The sequence below is a fragment of the Chelonoidis abingdonii genome, chromosome 6 (assembly GCF_003597395.2).
Source record: "Chelonoidis abingdonii isolate Lonesome George chromosome 6, CheloAbing_2.0, whole genome shotgun sequence".
In the NCBI taxonomy this organism is placed as follows: Eukaryota; Metazoa; Chordata; order Testudines; family Testudinidae; genus Chelonoidis; species Chelonoidis abingdonii.
The window spans coordinates 83,470,302-83,486,774 of NC_133774.1; the positions used below are offsets into that span (position 1 = coordinate 83,470,302).

The window sequence follows — 16,473 nt, forward strand, 5'->3', positions numbered from 1 at the left end:
ATGGCAGTCTGGAGATTTAGTGGTCGATACTTTTATTAGTGGCTTGGGGCCAAATTGATCACAAAGGTTGGCTAGCTATAATAGAATCATAGACATGTAGGGCTGGAGGGGACCATAAGAGGTCATCTAGTTCATCCCCCTTGTGCTGAGGCAGACACCATGAGAGGTGTTTGAGCAATCTGTTCTTAAAAACCTCCAACAATGGGGATTCAAAAATTTCCCTTGTTAACTATTTCAGTGCTTTACTATTCTTTATAGTTAGAAAGTTTTCCCTAATATCAAATGTAAATCTCCCTCAGTACAAAATAAGCTGGTTTCTTCTAGTCTTACCTTCAGTGGACATAAAGAATAGTTGATCACAGTCCTCTTCAAACAGTCCTTAACATATCTGAATACTGTTATGTACCCACTTGATCTTTTCTCAAGACTAAACGTATCCAGTTTTCTAAACCTTTTATCTTTTTTGTTGCTTTCCTCTGGACTCTCTCCAGTTTGTCCACATCTTTCTTAAAGTGTGGTGCCCCAAACTGGAAACAATACTTCTGCTGAGGCCTCACCAGTGCTGAGTAGACAATTACCTCCTGTGTCTTGCATATGTTAGTACACTCCAAAATGATATTAGCCTTTTTTGCAACAGGGTCTCTGCCAATCTGACCCAGGGGGAAATTCCTTCCCTACCCGAAATATGCTGATCAGTTAGACTCTGAGCGTGTGGGCAAGACCCATCAGCCTGATACCTGGAAAGAATTCTCTGCAGTAACTCAGAGCCCTCCCCTTCTAGTGTCCCATCACTGGCTGTTGGAGATATTTGCTGTTAGCAGTTGCAGATTGGCTACATGCCATTGTAGGCAGTCTCATCATGATACCTCTCCTTAAAATTATCAAGATGAGTCTTAAAACCAGTTAGCGTTTTTGCCCCCGCTGCTCCCCTTGGGAGGCTGTTCCTGAACTTCAGCCTCTGATGGTTAGAAACCTTTGTCTAATTTCAAGCCTAAACTTGTTGATGGCCAGTTTATATCCATTTGTTCTTGTGTCCACATTGGACTTAATTTAAATAACTCCTCTCCCTCCCTGGTATTTATCCCTCTGATGTGTATTTATAGAGAGCAATCACATCTCCCCTCAGCCTTCTTTTGGTCAGGCTAAACAAGCCAAGCTGTTTGAGTCTCCTCTAATAAGGTAGGTTTTCCATTCCTCAGAGCATCCAACTAGCCCTTCTCTGCGCCTGTTCTAGTTTAAATTCACCTTTCTTTAACAAGGGAGACCAGAATTGCACAAAGTATTCCAGATAAAGTCTCACCAGTGCCTCATATAATGCCATAAAAACTTCCACTGTCTCTACTGGAAATACATCACCTAATACATGCTAGAACTTCATTACCTTTTTTTTTACAGCTGCATTACTTTGGCAGCTCTTAGTCATCCTGGGATCAACCAATTCACCCATTTTTGGTTCATGTTCAAGTTGTGATCCACTACAACGTCCAGATCCTTTTCTTCAGCACTACCAGCTAGCCAGTTTTCCCCATTTTATAGTTGTGCATTTGATTTTTGTTTGTTAAATGTAATTCTTTGCACTTGTCTTTATTGCATTTTATCTTGTTGATTTCAGACCAATTCTCTAATTTGTTAAGGTCATTTTGAATTCTAATCATATCCTCCAAAGTGCTTGCAGTCTCTCCCAGCTTTGTGTCATTTGCAAAGCATACTCTCTACTTCATCATCCAAGGCATTAATGAAAATATTGTATAGTACTGGGCCCTGTAGGACCCCATTAGATAGGTCCTCCCAATTGACAGAGAGCCACTGATAACCAGTTGTATACCCATCTTATTGTACTTTCATCTAGACCACATTTTCCTAGATTGTTTATGAGATTGTCATGTGGGACTGTGTCAGAAGCATTACTAAAATAAAGATATAACATATTGACTACTTCCTTCCATCTACTAGGCTAGTATCCCAGTCAAAGAAGGAAATAAGAATGATTTGCAACGATTTGTTCTTGACAAATCCATGTTGTCTATTATGTATAGGGTGCTATTATCCTTTAGATGCTTACAAATTAATTGTAATTTTCCCAGTATCTTTCTGGGTATCAAAATTAGACTGACTGGTCTATAACTCCTTGGGTTCTCCTTTTTCCCCTTTTTAAAGATCATGCCTCAATGATCTCACCAGTGGTGTACTAAAAGTCATTAAAGGGAACACACATCTGTGCTGAATGTGTTGGAGGATCATTAAGACTAAAAGCTGTGCATACAGAACTGGAAGAAGACAATCAAATAAGGTATTATTTGTTATCTATTCCTGTGGAAATGGGTTGAAAGATAACACACAGTGAAACAGTTTTTTGGGGGGAAAACTAAGAACCTGTTTTTACTTAAGCAAAAAGTCACACCATGGCACACATAGACTTCCTGTGTGCGTGTCGATCAGCCTGCCTTTTTTACTGGAAATGTGCTTGTGTGGGGGGACTTGTCTAGATGATGCATTGTTGCATGCCAGCTGGAGTCTAAACTCTAGTACACATCAGCATTTTGCATACTAACTGTCCTTGTGGACCCTGCTGGGATGCACTAAAAGATCTCAAATGTGTGTTGATGTGGTACTATTTCTGACTATATCAGTGTGCACTAGGAACTTTTACATCCCAGCTGGTAAGCACTCTTGCAGTGTGTAGACAAGCCTTTTGCATTTTATTTATGTGTGTGTGTGTGAGGCACAAATACCTAGATATAGACACAGACCTCACATCCCACTTCTTTCTCAGTAAATGGCCCCCAGGAAGGGCCAGAGATTGGCTGAGAGTCCATTAGGCTGAGAAGGAGAGTGAGACACTTGGTAATAAGCAAAGTCCTAGGGTAATTTGACTGATATTCTATATAACTAATTCTTCAGCCTTCCTAGTTTTTATGGTTTTTTACATTTCTGGTTAATGTTTTTATTTTCTCTTTTTTTTCCCTAGACTATGTCAAATGCACTTTTCTTGTAGGGAATTTGATATGTTGACTGCTTACGTGGGGAAAGTATTATTGGGCACCATGGAGAGAGGAACGAGGGTTCTGTCCTTAAGGAAGAAGAAGTAGTATGTAGTAACAGCTTGGGAACTCAATCAAGGCTGAAAGGAATTGCAATCCCTCCTTAAATGGTGCTCCTGAGAGGCTGGGTTGGGGCATGAGGATTGCTGAATGGTTGAGGTTTCCTAGGCTTGGTTGCAGTAACCAACAGTGAGTGATTCTGAGCAATTTATTCATCTTTCCTGTTTTCTGTAGCTATAGAAAATAATTCAAAACTGATGTTGTGGAGTGTCATCTTTGTAACCTTCACTTTGTGTTATTTATTATGCTGCCAGCTAAATGAATGTGGTTTCATTGAAAATATATTGCTATACAATGTAAATCCTATTTGGAGTTTTTTTCCTCTAATTTCAGTTCCTTCAGCTCATGCACAATAAAAGAAATTTTTTGCACTGAAACTATTTGAGCCTATACCCTGTAGTTCAAGTAATGTAGTAATTAGTACTGCTTTACAATTTTACCTATTTATAAATATGCAAAGAACCAGGTACATGGTTTTCTATAACGTTCGTGGTTATCTGGCAATGATAATGACAACCAGTTGAATACCAATTATGCCAATATGGTGTAACACCATTTATCTGAAGGATTTAGGGGACAGCTGAAATCTTCTGATAAATGAAATTTCAGATGACAGGGAAGGCTGCCAGCAAAGTAAGAAAAGGCTGGCTGGCTTAGCATAGGCTCTTCCTTGGCTTGACGACCCTAGAGAGCTCTGAAGGAAACGATGGGCATGGCTGGGTGGAATTCTCATGCTGTACAATCCTGAGAGACATAATCAAGTTCCATTAATTTGGATTGTACTGTAATATATACAAGTAGCTTTCTCTATGACAACAGTATTGGCAAATAAATACTTTATGGGTTATTATCTTCTGCTGGGTATTGTTTATTATCCATTCTACCAGAATAAATGTTCAGCTAATTAAAACTTTTATATCAACTCATTTTTCTAAAGAGCAGTAACAATGTCGTATTAAAGTTTCTAGTTGATAGCTGCCATTTGTAATTGAGAATCAAAGAATGGATGAACTATGTTGCCGGAAACTTTACTGGAATCAATCAGTCCTTCTAGGATATAGGTGGATGGACAAGATGACTCACTAGAGTTCTCTTCTAACTGAAATGAGTCTGTTGTTTAGATTTAGGGCTATAACCTTGTATTTCAGCATTAAATACTTGCATTGTAAATCATAGTTATATGGCTTATAGGATGTGTTTCTTGGTCAACATCCTGACACTGAAGTTTTTAAAGAAACTGATTCTCAAAAAATGACAAATACATATAGTTAATAAAATACATTGTGATTCTATAATTAACTGTCATCTATGTAAAGTTAAGGACTAGTCATATACACTAAGTTTAGGTCATGCAAAAAGGTCAGAGATGTTAGACTTAAGATATCTATCAGAATTGTTATTTTATATTTTTTAAATTATTTTAGCTTTGAAGAAAGTATATTTAAATTTGTATAGTGTTATACTGGACCCTTGAAGAGGGAGCAGAGCCAGTGCACCTGTGCTACAGTAGCTGACGCAGATTTGGCTTTAGAAGAGGGCTTCTGGGTCAGGGGAAGGAGGAGGACTCTCAATGAGGGAGACCTTGTGGGTCAGAGCTAGGAAGCAGAACTGCCAGGGTCCCCTGGGAGGGGAGGCAGTGAGGACCTGTTCTGAAAAGGGGCCTCCAGAGAGAAAAGGTCTCGGGGGTTGGTACTCAGAGAACAGGGCAGAGAATCAGGAGTAGCAGGACTGCCAGTGTCTCCTGAAAGGAGAGGCAGTAAGAATATGAAAAATAAAGGGGAAAAATCCCCTGGGAGTTATAGTCTAGGGTGAGCTGAAGAATTGTTTCAAGTTTGGACAATAAAGCTGCCTGTAGGAGACTGTTGGTGTGGCAGTAATCTAAACCTTCCCATGATTCCTCCTGTTCTGCACTCCAATATTATTCTCTAGAAGTTTTCTCAAGGCCGCTGCTTTGGTAGATAAATTAGCTAAATTAGATAAAATATGAATTTTCAGAGATAATTAACCATTCCCAGGAACCATTGGACATCTTTCTTTGACTGGTAACATGGAATCAGTTCAATGGCTGAAATCTTCCTCTTATCAGGTTTTACACCTTCATTAAAAATAATGTCCCCAACAAAAGTCAGTTTCTCCCTATTTAGTTTGAGGTTTGCAGCTCTAGTTGCATCCAGGACTTCCTGAAGTCTACGATCGTCCTCCTTTCATTGATCCCCAGATGATGATGTCATCCACTGAGGTGTCAACACCATTTATATGTTCATAGATCATATGTATGGTTTTGTGGTACACTTCTGATGTTGAAGCTGTGTCGAAGGATAAGAGTAAAAATGTGTATCTTCCAAATAGGGTATTAAATTTGCTTAGCTTTGAGCTATTTCCATTAATTTTAGCTGCCAAAACCCTGAGGATGCATCCAATTTACTGAAATATTGATCATTTACAAATTGAACCATAACCTCTTCCCTGGTTGGTAGTTTGAACTGTTCTCTTTTTATAGCTTTGTTGAGGTGTCTGGTATCTAAGCATAGATGTAGCTGACTGTTATTTTTCTCCACAAGAACTAGGGAGCTCACCCCTTTTTTTTTTTTGGCTCCTCAGTTTTTTGTATTACTTGCATTGTTTCCATCCTTGCAAGCTCAGCCTTGAATTTATCATGGAGTGCAAATAGCAACTTTCTACATGGATAGGTAACTGGAGGGCCCTGCTTGTTTATCCAGGTTGTATGTTCACCCTGCAAGCAACCCAACCCTTGAAACAGGTCATAATATTCCTGACAGAGTGCCTCATATAATCTTACAGGGACAGCACCCATTTTACCAGACTGAGTTTCTCACATGCAGTCAGATCTAAAAGTAGTGTCACTTTCTTTGGCACTACAATGAAAGGGAGCCTGTACATGCTGTTTTTATGGTGGTTGCTAGCAATGCACCTCCCCTTCACTGGTATATTAGTTCCAGAATAGCCAGTTACTTTTATTTTTGTTGGTTCAAGTTTTGGTCTTATTTTCAGTCTCTCATAATCTTGTTCAGGTAGCATATTAACTTGAGCTCCTGTGTCCATTTCAGTGGAATAATTGTTCCATTCAATGTCATAGGCAGTATCCAGTTCCTCTCATCAGGCTTGATAGATCCCAGTACATCTATGAAAAACTCCTTAGCCACACTGTCTTTAACTGAATGCACTTGACTTTTCTGCATGTGGGATCTACAGCACTTTGCAAAATGATTATTTCCCCACATTTATGACAGTGTTTCCCAAAGGCAACACATTGTTTGGGGCCATGCTGTGATCCACAACTTCCACTTAACCGTCTGTATCTAGTTTTCCCCCCAATCAGTGATTTTCATAGTGAGTGGTTCCACTTTCTGATTTAACCTGTTCTGGCTATATTCTTTAGTACTTAGTATATGGATAATCTCTTCTGTGTAATTCAGTTCTTTAGCTTGTTCGTTCACAGTTTCTGCTGCCCTGCATATTTGGAGAGCTTTTTCTAAAATTAAATATTTTTCGTGGAGGAGCGTCTCTCTTTACACATTGTTTTTAATGCCACAAATGATTCTTTCTTACCAGAGACTCTACCAAGTCACCAAAGTCACAGATTTTACTGAGTTTCCTTAATTCTGTGACATATTGCTCTATGGTGTCATCAGTTTTTTTTGCATTCATGTAAAAAAATTTGTATCTCTCAAAGGCAGGGCCAGATTAACTCTCCTGTGGGCCCGGGGCTATTAGATTTTGTGTGGCCTCTTTATACAAATATTTTTTCTGGGAGGGAGATTGGTGCAGGAGGGGGCTAGGGTGGGGACTGGGGTGCAAGAGGGAGATTCTGATCTCGGGCAGGGGGTTGAGGGGGAGGGTGCGAAGTGCAGGCTCTGGCCAAGAGGTGCTTACCACAGGCAAATCCCAGCTGGCAGCACAGCAGGGTTCAGGCAGGCTGCCTGCATGCCATGGCCCCATGCTGTAGAGATGTGCTAGTAGCCTGCTGCTTCTGAGAGCAGCTTGGCGCCATGGCATGCAGGCAGCCTGCCTGAGTCCCTGCTGTCCCGCAGGACTTTTAGTGACCTGGAGCTGGAGATCACTGCCTGTGATTTATTTTTGCTGGACTCTCCTTCAGCCAGGGCGCTGGGCTACAGCCCCTAAAGCCCCTGCCTTAATTCTGTCCTGCTCAAAGGTATCGTTCCTTTTTGGGATGCAACATGCCTCAAATGTAGTCAATATTTTATTTAACTTCATGCATTTACCTTCTTCAAACTTAAATTTGTTATAAATATCCAAAGCTTCCTTCCCAGCAACATGCAAAAGGATAATTATGATTTCACTTTATCATTTTTATCCTCTGCCCCTATGGCTGTCAGATAGAATTCAAATCTCTGCCTGAATTTTTTCCAGTTTGCCGCAAAGTTGCCTGACAATTGCATAGTGAAACAAGGTTGCAACACATCCATTTTGGAATCCACTCCACTTTCTTAAGCTAGTCAAGTTACTGTTGTGCTCACCAAATACATGCAAAAGCCTGTATGCCTGGTGCTTCACTTGCTTCTCTGATGCCTCCCTTTGTCTCTGGTTTCAGTTGCAAACACAGGAGTTAACTTCAAAATCACTTCAAAAAAATCCTGTTTCCTTCTCATTCAGCACTTCTGACACCATGTAATGATTTGGGGGTTCATTAAACAACAAACCAATGAATGAGAAAGGAATAAAACTGTAATAAAACAAACTGGAGAGCTTCTGTAGTGACCTGCTGCACACAGCCATGTGCCGTTCCCAATCCCTGCCCCCAGGGCACATCTCCAAATTCCCACACTCTTTAACACTGTCCCTGATGAGGAAGTATCTCCAAATCACAATTTTTCATAAATGTATCTTTACATTTAGCATTGTATTGTCTTTCACTACCCTGTAAGTAATATTTTTGAAGTCATTAAGCCTAAAGAGATTATTTTAGTATTTTTGTGAAAAGTTTTTCTTATGTTTTGGAAAGCATGCTGAAATTCATAAGATGGAGTACAGGAATTTACCACATAGGGATGAGACTGGTTAATTGAAAAACATTTTGCTCAAATCTCCTAATGCCTGAACTGTCTCAGAACATGTCTCTATAATTGCAAACATAGGGTTCAAATCCACACCATGGAGCTCTGAGAGTTATTTACTTGACTTAAATGGGAGCAACTTTTGTGACATGCGAGATAGTCCAATATGAATCATGGACAGTGCTTGCATTTTATTTTGTTGTTTCATTAAACTTTAAAATTAGTGTTGCTAATTACTGTATAAATACCGGCTACCTTCTGGTTCACCTATCTGTGTAAATAAATTCAAATCCATTTTTTTTATAATAGCCTAAATTGTAGTGGGAATTTTGTTGTATTTAAATAATCAAGAACTGGTGGTCTCTCTTCATCTATGAGTTTAATACATTTTCAATTTGGAGTTTATTGCGTGCTTAGAAACTTATTTACTCAAGTCATCTTTTGCGCATTATTTAATTTGTATATAATTACAGCAATTTTTGCTTTGAAGTCCTATTTTTCTAGTCCTTTTTGTAAAACTGAGGAAAATGCTTCAGTGAAATCCTCCACTATATGACCCTTCAAACTACTACTTCCAAAAGAGAGTTTGTCCCCTGATTTTTACTGATGAATTGGTCCACGTGTACAACATGCTCTTGTTCCTTGGGGTGTGAATGTGTTTCAATCCAGACTTTAACTTCTCTGTGTGGGGGCAGGGAGGAGGGTGGTAGGAAGGGGGAGAGGTGTGTGGACTGAAGATGTTTCCTGAGTTTTCTGAAGGCAGGGAGATACTCTTGTAACTTTATTACAGTTGGTATGGCAACACCCATTTTTATATGTTCTCTGTGCATATATATTTTCCTACTGTATCTTCCACTGCATGCATCTGATGACATGGGTTTTAGCCCATGAAAGCTTATGCTCAAATAAATTTTAGTCTCTAAGATGCCACAAGCACTCCTCGTTCTTGTAACTTCAGTAAGCCTATTTTTGTGTCAACCCATGACATTAATTAGTATTCTTCCCGTAGCCAGACTGAAGGCAAAATCCTGTTTTGTTTTACATGTGTACACTAGAACTAGGGAAGAAGGTGCAGCAAGCCCTCCGGGCTCTGGTGTACTCATGCAGCAGCAGGACAGAATTCCAGCTTGAGCAGTATGCTGGACTAGCAGCTAACATGCTTGAATACAATCCATAGCCTCAAACTAAGCATGACTGGATAAGTAGCCCCAGTAAATATGTTACCATGTATTAATTATTACATTGTATTATAAATGCATATACAGTAGAATCCCTATTTTTACTAACTACCTGGGTATTGAGGGATTCATAATATTCAGTGTCTGAGTTAAAGTAGTACAGTGCATAAGTTGCAGTATGGAGCACTGCACTGCTTTCTTGTCCCACAAACCATTGCAAAGTGATTTCTAGTGCATTGAAGGCATCAGAATATGAAGGGTGTGGACTTGTATTTCATCGACTTTATCTTCTTTATGGGATTTCCATCCCCCTCCCCCCTATTGGGAAAAATGGTTTGTATAACTGATTGTTCATAAGACTGGTGTTTGTAAAATCAAAGTTCTATTGTAATCCTGTAGTTGTAGTTATCTCTCCATTCACAGATGTCTTGGCAGTGATATTTTATAGTATAACTTTTTCTAGCAAATCCTAAAAATATCACCTCAGTGACACTTACATAAAACTGCTATGTTAAAGGATGAATTCATGTAGCAATGTTTTTATGTTACAGATAAAAGAAAATCCAAGAATCAAAAACTAGGAGGAAGAGGAAGAAAAAAAAGATACTCCTATAAATTACCTCAGGAGTACAATATAGAAACTGTAGTGGTTGCAGATCCAGCTATGGTTTCGTATCATGGAGCAGATGCTGCCAGGCGATTTATTTTAACCATCTTAAATATGGTAGGAAACTCTTAGAACTTATCAAGGCATTTGATAGAAAGAAAAATGCATGCCCAGAGATTGATTGAATTAATTGTTACAGTTGTTCAACAGGCATAATTAACTGTAAGTGGGCATTCCATAAAATTCAGTAGACTGTCAGAAAGTACCATAAATATTCAGCAGCTCAGAAGCTATGATTCTGCAGACGTATCTTGTACCTTCAAAAGTGAAGCTAAAGAAGTGGGCGTTGAACAGCATGATTGCATGATTAGAAACCCATATTGTTGTTTGAACTATATTCAGGTTGAATGCTTAGGACAAGAGTCTGATCTGAACTCATTATGAAGAGGTGACTCTTCTCATTTAGAAGGATCTTTTGATCTTCTTGGTGGCTAGAGGAGAAGCAATTACAGTCTCAGACAAAGTTATGTTTCCTCCAAGCAATGAATGTGAATGCAACACACTTATTTGATCCACAAGGTAGTGAAAATTAGTAACTGCAGTATGTAAGAATAAAGGATCATGAAATGATGAGTGGGAAAAACCTGATCACAACTACTCTGTTTGGCCCTGTGAGTTATTGCTTCTTGCTGTCTGCTGCTCACTTTTAGCCTCGGTCCTCCATTTATCTCAATGGGATGCATGGCCTGACACTATGTACATGTGGAAGTGTTTGAAGAAATGGGCTATAGTTTTTAAAGCTCTGTCAAGGTCATCTGGAAAAGACAGAGCCCTTTTAGGATACTTGGACCAAACACTGGATAACCCCTTATCTGTCATCTCCCCCCCACCTCAAAAAACATTAATATCTAAGTATTGTGTTATATTTAATGTGTAGAAAATTCAAATGTCACGTCAAAGTCCTACAATATTAAGAGATCCTTGAATTCTGAGATTTGATTTTTTTGAAGGTTGTAACGTATTCCAATGTGTCCAATGAAAGCACTCATGTTTATTTTTTTGTTTTGTTTTTTTGTTAAAGGTTTTTAACCTTTTCCAGCACAAGAGCCTTGGAATTCAAGTGACTCTTCGAGTGACTAAGCTTGTTCTGCTTCATGAGACTCCAGTAAGAAAGTACTGAATATGTCTTATTCTGTGACAAGACATTGTAGAATGAATAGAAGGGTAGGGACATGTTGCTTGCTGCTTCATTAAGGCATAGAATACTCATCACTGATAATTTTTCTCCATTTATCTTCTGTCTATTCATTATTATTTTTACTATTAATATTTATTTGTAGTGGTGAGAGACCCCAGTCAAAATTGGGAGCTCATAGCACTAGATGCTATACGTCTGCACGGTGATAGACAATTCCCTCACCTAGTTTATTTCAAAATTGAGGGGCATATGGCTTTCAAGTAACCTAAAAATTGTAAATGATTTTTTCTTAATCCTTAGTTGAGACTGGCTGGTATTTACAAACTTCAGTCCTTTGTCAGCTATTTTTTTTGCTGTGTATGTGGATATTTCACTATGAAAGCAAAATCCTTTTAGTTTCAAAGCTTACAGTTAGTTGTGAAATTAGATATAGGACAGTCATATGTAAACAAAACAAGAGTGTAGCATCACTCTTTCATGATATATCTTTCAGACATCATTTTAGAACTCATCTTTTAAATCTTGTTCCCTTGTTGAAGAGATGAATCAGCTGTTGTAGTGTGGGTCATTCTTTGGAGTGACCTATGGTGCCCTTATATTTTAGAGTAGTAGTATGTGGACTCTTTCTTATTTTACAAAGTATCTGAAAGCTTTGCATATTTTAGTTGGAGTTCACAAAAATAATAAATGGAATCTTATATCTGTGTAAGAGAGATTTTTAACGTATACATTTAAAGAAATTAAATTATCCTTAGACTAGTAGCTAAAGAATCATTTTTTGTTTAGACATATATAGTAATCCTCTCAGCAGGAAAAAAAGATTCCTCAAATCCAAACACTGCATCTTGGCATCAGTGCTCTCCCTAGATACAATGAACTCCAGCTTGTACCAGTGGAAGATCAGCACATATGGGGAGAAGAATATGGGTGACAAGGTCCACTGTATGTATCTGAGGGCATACTTTTCACCAGCATTGATTTAATTAAAGTTAAACAAAGGTGGCTTCTGTTCTTGAAGTTAAAACAATTGTTCCATGTATATTTTGTGACAAATAAAATAGAATATTTTTATTAACTGAAACAAAGCATGTGCTTATATTTGTAGAATTATTTGAGAACATTTTTCTTTGTATACTATATATTATATATACTATAGGAAAAAATGCCATTAAACTGAAAAACAAGGAATCAGAAATATATTCATATCTGGACAACTATAGATCAACAATGCATGGCAGACAATGAAATCTATTATAATAATTTCACATGAGTAATTAGGACTAAATGTGGGATGAGGCATTGTTAGGAAATTCTGATATATGGGTGAAAGTTGTGGTCAGCTTTGTGATCTCATAACTTGTACACATTGGCAATTAAAAGATGAAAAAATTATATATTGTCATTTACATGTTCATATAATAAAACAAGCAATTCAGTTTTCAGGCAGCAAAGAATCCTGTGGCACCTTGTAGACTAACAGACGTTTTGGAGCATGAGCTTTCGTGGCATGCATTTGATGAAGTGGGTATTCACCCACGAAAGCTCATGCTCCTAAACGTCTGTTAGTTTATAAGGTGCCACAGGACTCTTTGCTGCTTTTACAGACCTAGACTAACATGGCTGCCCCTCTGATAATTTTCAGGCAGATATGTATATCGGGAATCATGGAGAAAAAATGCTGGAGAGTTTCTGTAAGTGGCAACATGAGGAGTTTGGCAAGAAGAATGATATACATTTAGAAATGTCAACAAGCTGGGGAGAAGACATGTCCTCAGTAGATGCAGCCATACTTATCACAAGGTAATATTTTCTAAAAACAATCTCTTAAAAAAATAACCTGATGTCTTCATGGCAGCACTGTAGAGGTAGAGAAGTTCAGGTGTCTTGTCTTCTGAGGTGATACAGTTTGGGTTTAGCTTTAGCTATGGAAAGAAATGGGATTTCAGCCTTCTCTCCTGCTCTTTTCTGGTAATTAAAGTGAGGTATTATTAGAGATCAAATTGTTAGAAGGAAAGATGCTGGAACAAATTGATAATATAAAAAGCAATTTGTCACCAGGCCCAGATGTTATACATCCAGGAGTCTTGAAGGAGCTTCAGTATGAAGTGACTGAGAGGCTACCAAAATATGCAATCTCTCATTCAAAAGAGCTACTGTTCCAGAGGCTTGGGGCTGGAGGGGGGTTAATACATGTTGTACCTAGGGGTGATTTGGAGAATAACAGACCAGTAAGTTTTAAATCTGACTCTGGAAAGTTGGTTAAAATGATAATTGAAAATTAAACACCTGGAATGATAAGGTCTACCCAGCATGGTTTTTGTAATCTACTAGCATTCTTTGAATGTTTAAATAACCAGTTGACATTATTTAGATTTTCAAAGGGCCTTTGACAAGTTCCCTTACAAGAGGCTACTAAAGAAACTAAGTAATCACAAAATAAGAGGCAAATAGTGTCATTAGCCAAAAATAGACTTGGAGACAAAAAATAAAGAGTTGGATTAAATAGTCAGTTTCCATTATACAAAAAGATATTGTTGAGGGGTAACTCAAGGTTTTGTACTAGTACTTATACTGTGCTAAGTTGTTGGGTAATAAATATATTAATGATCTGGAAAAGGGTAAACAGTGAGGTTGCAAAATGTGGATGTGATGAGAAATTAATTAGGTTAATCAAGACAAGAGAGGACTGTGGAGAACTTCAGAGGGGCCTAACCAAGCTAGATAACTAGGCAGCATGTTGGCAAGTGAAGTTCAATGTCAATAAGTGCAAAGTAATGTATTTTGGAGGAAAAAATAAACTATTCATACACAGTACAAAGTGCAAAATTTACTCTCTAAACTCAGGAGGTGGAACTGGGTGTCATTGTGGACAGACTTCTGTTCAATGTGCATAAAGACTTCTGTTCAATGTGCATCTGCAGCCAAAAAAAGCCAACAAGATGTTAGATTACATAAGGAATAGGATGGCGAATATTACAGAAAAGTCAGTGATGTCACCTTATCTACATTACTGATGCAGTATTGGTCACCCCACCTCAAGAGAGAGATTGTAGAATTAGAGGGGGGTCAGAGAATGGTGACACAGATGATTGGGGGCTTGGCAAAAGTCCCAGGAGGAGACAGAGAAAGGTTTGTAATTGTTTACCTTAGAAAGGAGAGGAGGCATGATAATAGTACATATAATAATGAATAGCATATCGCACATTGGTTGGGAGCCTCTGTTCTCCCTGTTTCATAATACAAGAACAAGGAGACACATTCAATTAAATTTAAAAAGTGGCAAATTCAAAAACAATTAAAGGAAACATTTTTTTTCACTCCACATGTAGTTAGACTGTGAACTCATCACCATGAGAAGTCACTGAGGCAAAGAATTTAGCAAGATTCAAAAAGGGATTGGACACTTTCATGGATAACAAATTGATTTCAGCGGGAGTAAGGCTCTTGGGCATTTCTGAAAATCCCACTAGGCACCTGTCTGCATTGTTAGTAACTGAAATACTTTTCAAAATCTGGACCTTAAACCCCCATACTTCCATTTCCTCTAAAATGAAGACTAACACTTGAGGTCTGTCTTGACTTCAATATGAAAGAGTTTTTAAAGGTGTTAGCGCATTCTCACTAACATTTGCTAAAACTAGTGGAGGTAAGGCAAGGTATACTTTAGTGTGTGCTAGTTGGTCAGGTTGAAGCCTAATTTAAAAATTAAACATAGCACTATTCCCCTGTGATAGTGTGCTTGGATGGCCGGGATGGTTGGTGCACCTAGCTTCAAGCCCCTTGCTTCTCTACATGAATGGCAGAGATGCCTCATTCCTGCCTATAGGCCAGGAATCTTCTGGCCTCTTCAGGCATGTGAGTCTCAGATCTTAAGGGGGTGTGGTACGTGGACCCAAGCCCTACTTGGGTTGCCAATTCTCCAGGATTGTCCTGGACTCTTCCAGAATTAAAGCTAAATCTTTAACTAAAGATTATGTCATGTGATGAAACTACCAGGAATACGTCCAACCAAAATTGGCAACCCTAGGGCCATCCCACTTCATCAGATGCATGGAGTGGAAAATACAGGAGCAGGTATAAATATATGAAAGGATGGAAGTTGCCTTACTGAGTGTGAGGTCAGTCTAACAAGACAATTCAATTAACAGCAGGATACCAAGGGAGAGAAAATAACTTTTGAAGTAGTAATTAGAGTGGCCCATTTCAGACAGTTGACAAGAAGGTGTGAGTAACAGTAGGGGAAAATTAGCATTGGGAAAATTAGATTTAAGTTTTGTAATAACCCAACCACTCCCAAGTCTTTATTCAGGCCTAATCTGATGGTGTCCAGTTTGCAAATTAATTCCAGTTTTGCAGTTTCACGTTGGAGTCTGTTTTTTTAAAAAAAATTTTTTGTCACTTTTAGGTCTGTTATTGAGTTACTGGAGAGATTGAAGTGTTCTCCTACTGGCTTTTGAATGTTATGATTCCTGATTCAGATTTGTGTCCATTTATTCTTTTCTGTAGGGACTGTCCCATTTGGCCAATGTACATGACAGAGGGGCATTTCTGGCACATGATGGCATATATCACATTGGTAGATGTGGAGGTGAAAGAGCCCCTGATGGTATGGCTGATGTGGTTAGGTTCTATGATGGTGTCCCTTGAATAGATATGTGGACAGAGTTGGCACCACGGTTTGTTGCAGGGTTTGGTTCATGGGTTGGTGTTTTTGTTGTGTGATGTGTAGTTGCTGGTGAGTATTTGCTTCAGGTTCGGGGGCTGTCTGTAACCGAGGACTGGCCTGTCTCCCAAGATCTGTGAGACTGAGGGATTGTCCTTCAGGATAGGTTGTAGATTCTTGATGATGCACTGGAGTGGTTTTAGTTGGGGGCTCTGGTGATGGCTAGCGGCATTCTGTTACTTTCTTTATTGGGCGTGTCTTGTAGTAGGTGACTTCTGGGTACCCTTCTGGCTCTGTCAATCTGTTTCTTCACTTCACGGGGTGGGTATTGTAGTTTTAAGAATGCTTGATAGAGATCCAGTAGGTGCTTGTCTCTGTCTGAGGGATCGGAACAAATGTGGTTGTATCTTATAGCTTGGTTGTAGACAGTGGATCATGTGATGTGGTCTGGATAAAAGCTGGAGGCATGAAAGCTGGAGGCATGTAGGTAAGTATAGAGGTCAGTAGGTTTCCGGTATAGGGTGGTGTTTATGTGACCATCACTTATTAGAACTGTAATGTCTAGGAAGTGGACCTCTTGTCTGGACTGGTCCAGGCTGAGGTTGATGGTGGGGTGGAAATTGTTGAAATCCTGGTGGAATTCCTCAAGGGCCTCCTTCTCATGGGTCCAGATGATGAAGATATCATCAG

The 16,473-nt window shown here is 38.9% G+C and overlaps 1 protein-coding gene across 1 annotated transcript in view; it reads left to right on the forward strand.

Moving 5' to 3' along the window:
• Positions 1-16,473, forward strand: part of ADAMTS19 (ADAM metallopeptidase with thrombospondin type 1 motif 19) — a 249,934-nt gene that overhangs the window by 54,931 nt on the left and 178,530 nt on the right. Inside the window, exons 4-6 of the mRNA XM_032795450.2 lie at positions 9,867-10,039; positions 11,004-11,087; positions 12,763-12,920. Coding sequence (XP_032651341.1) covers positions 9,867-10,039; positions 11,004-11,087; positions 12,763-12,920 — 415 coding nt within the window. The remainder of the gene's footprint in view (positions 1-9,866; positions 10,040-11,003; positions 11,088-12,762; positions 12,921-16,473) is intronic.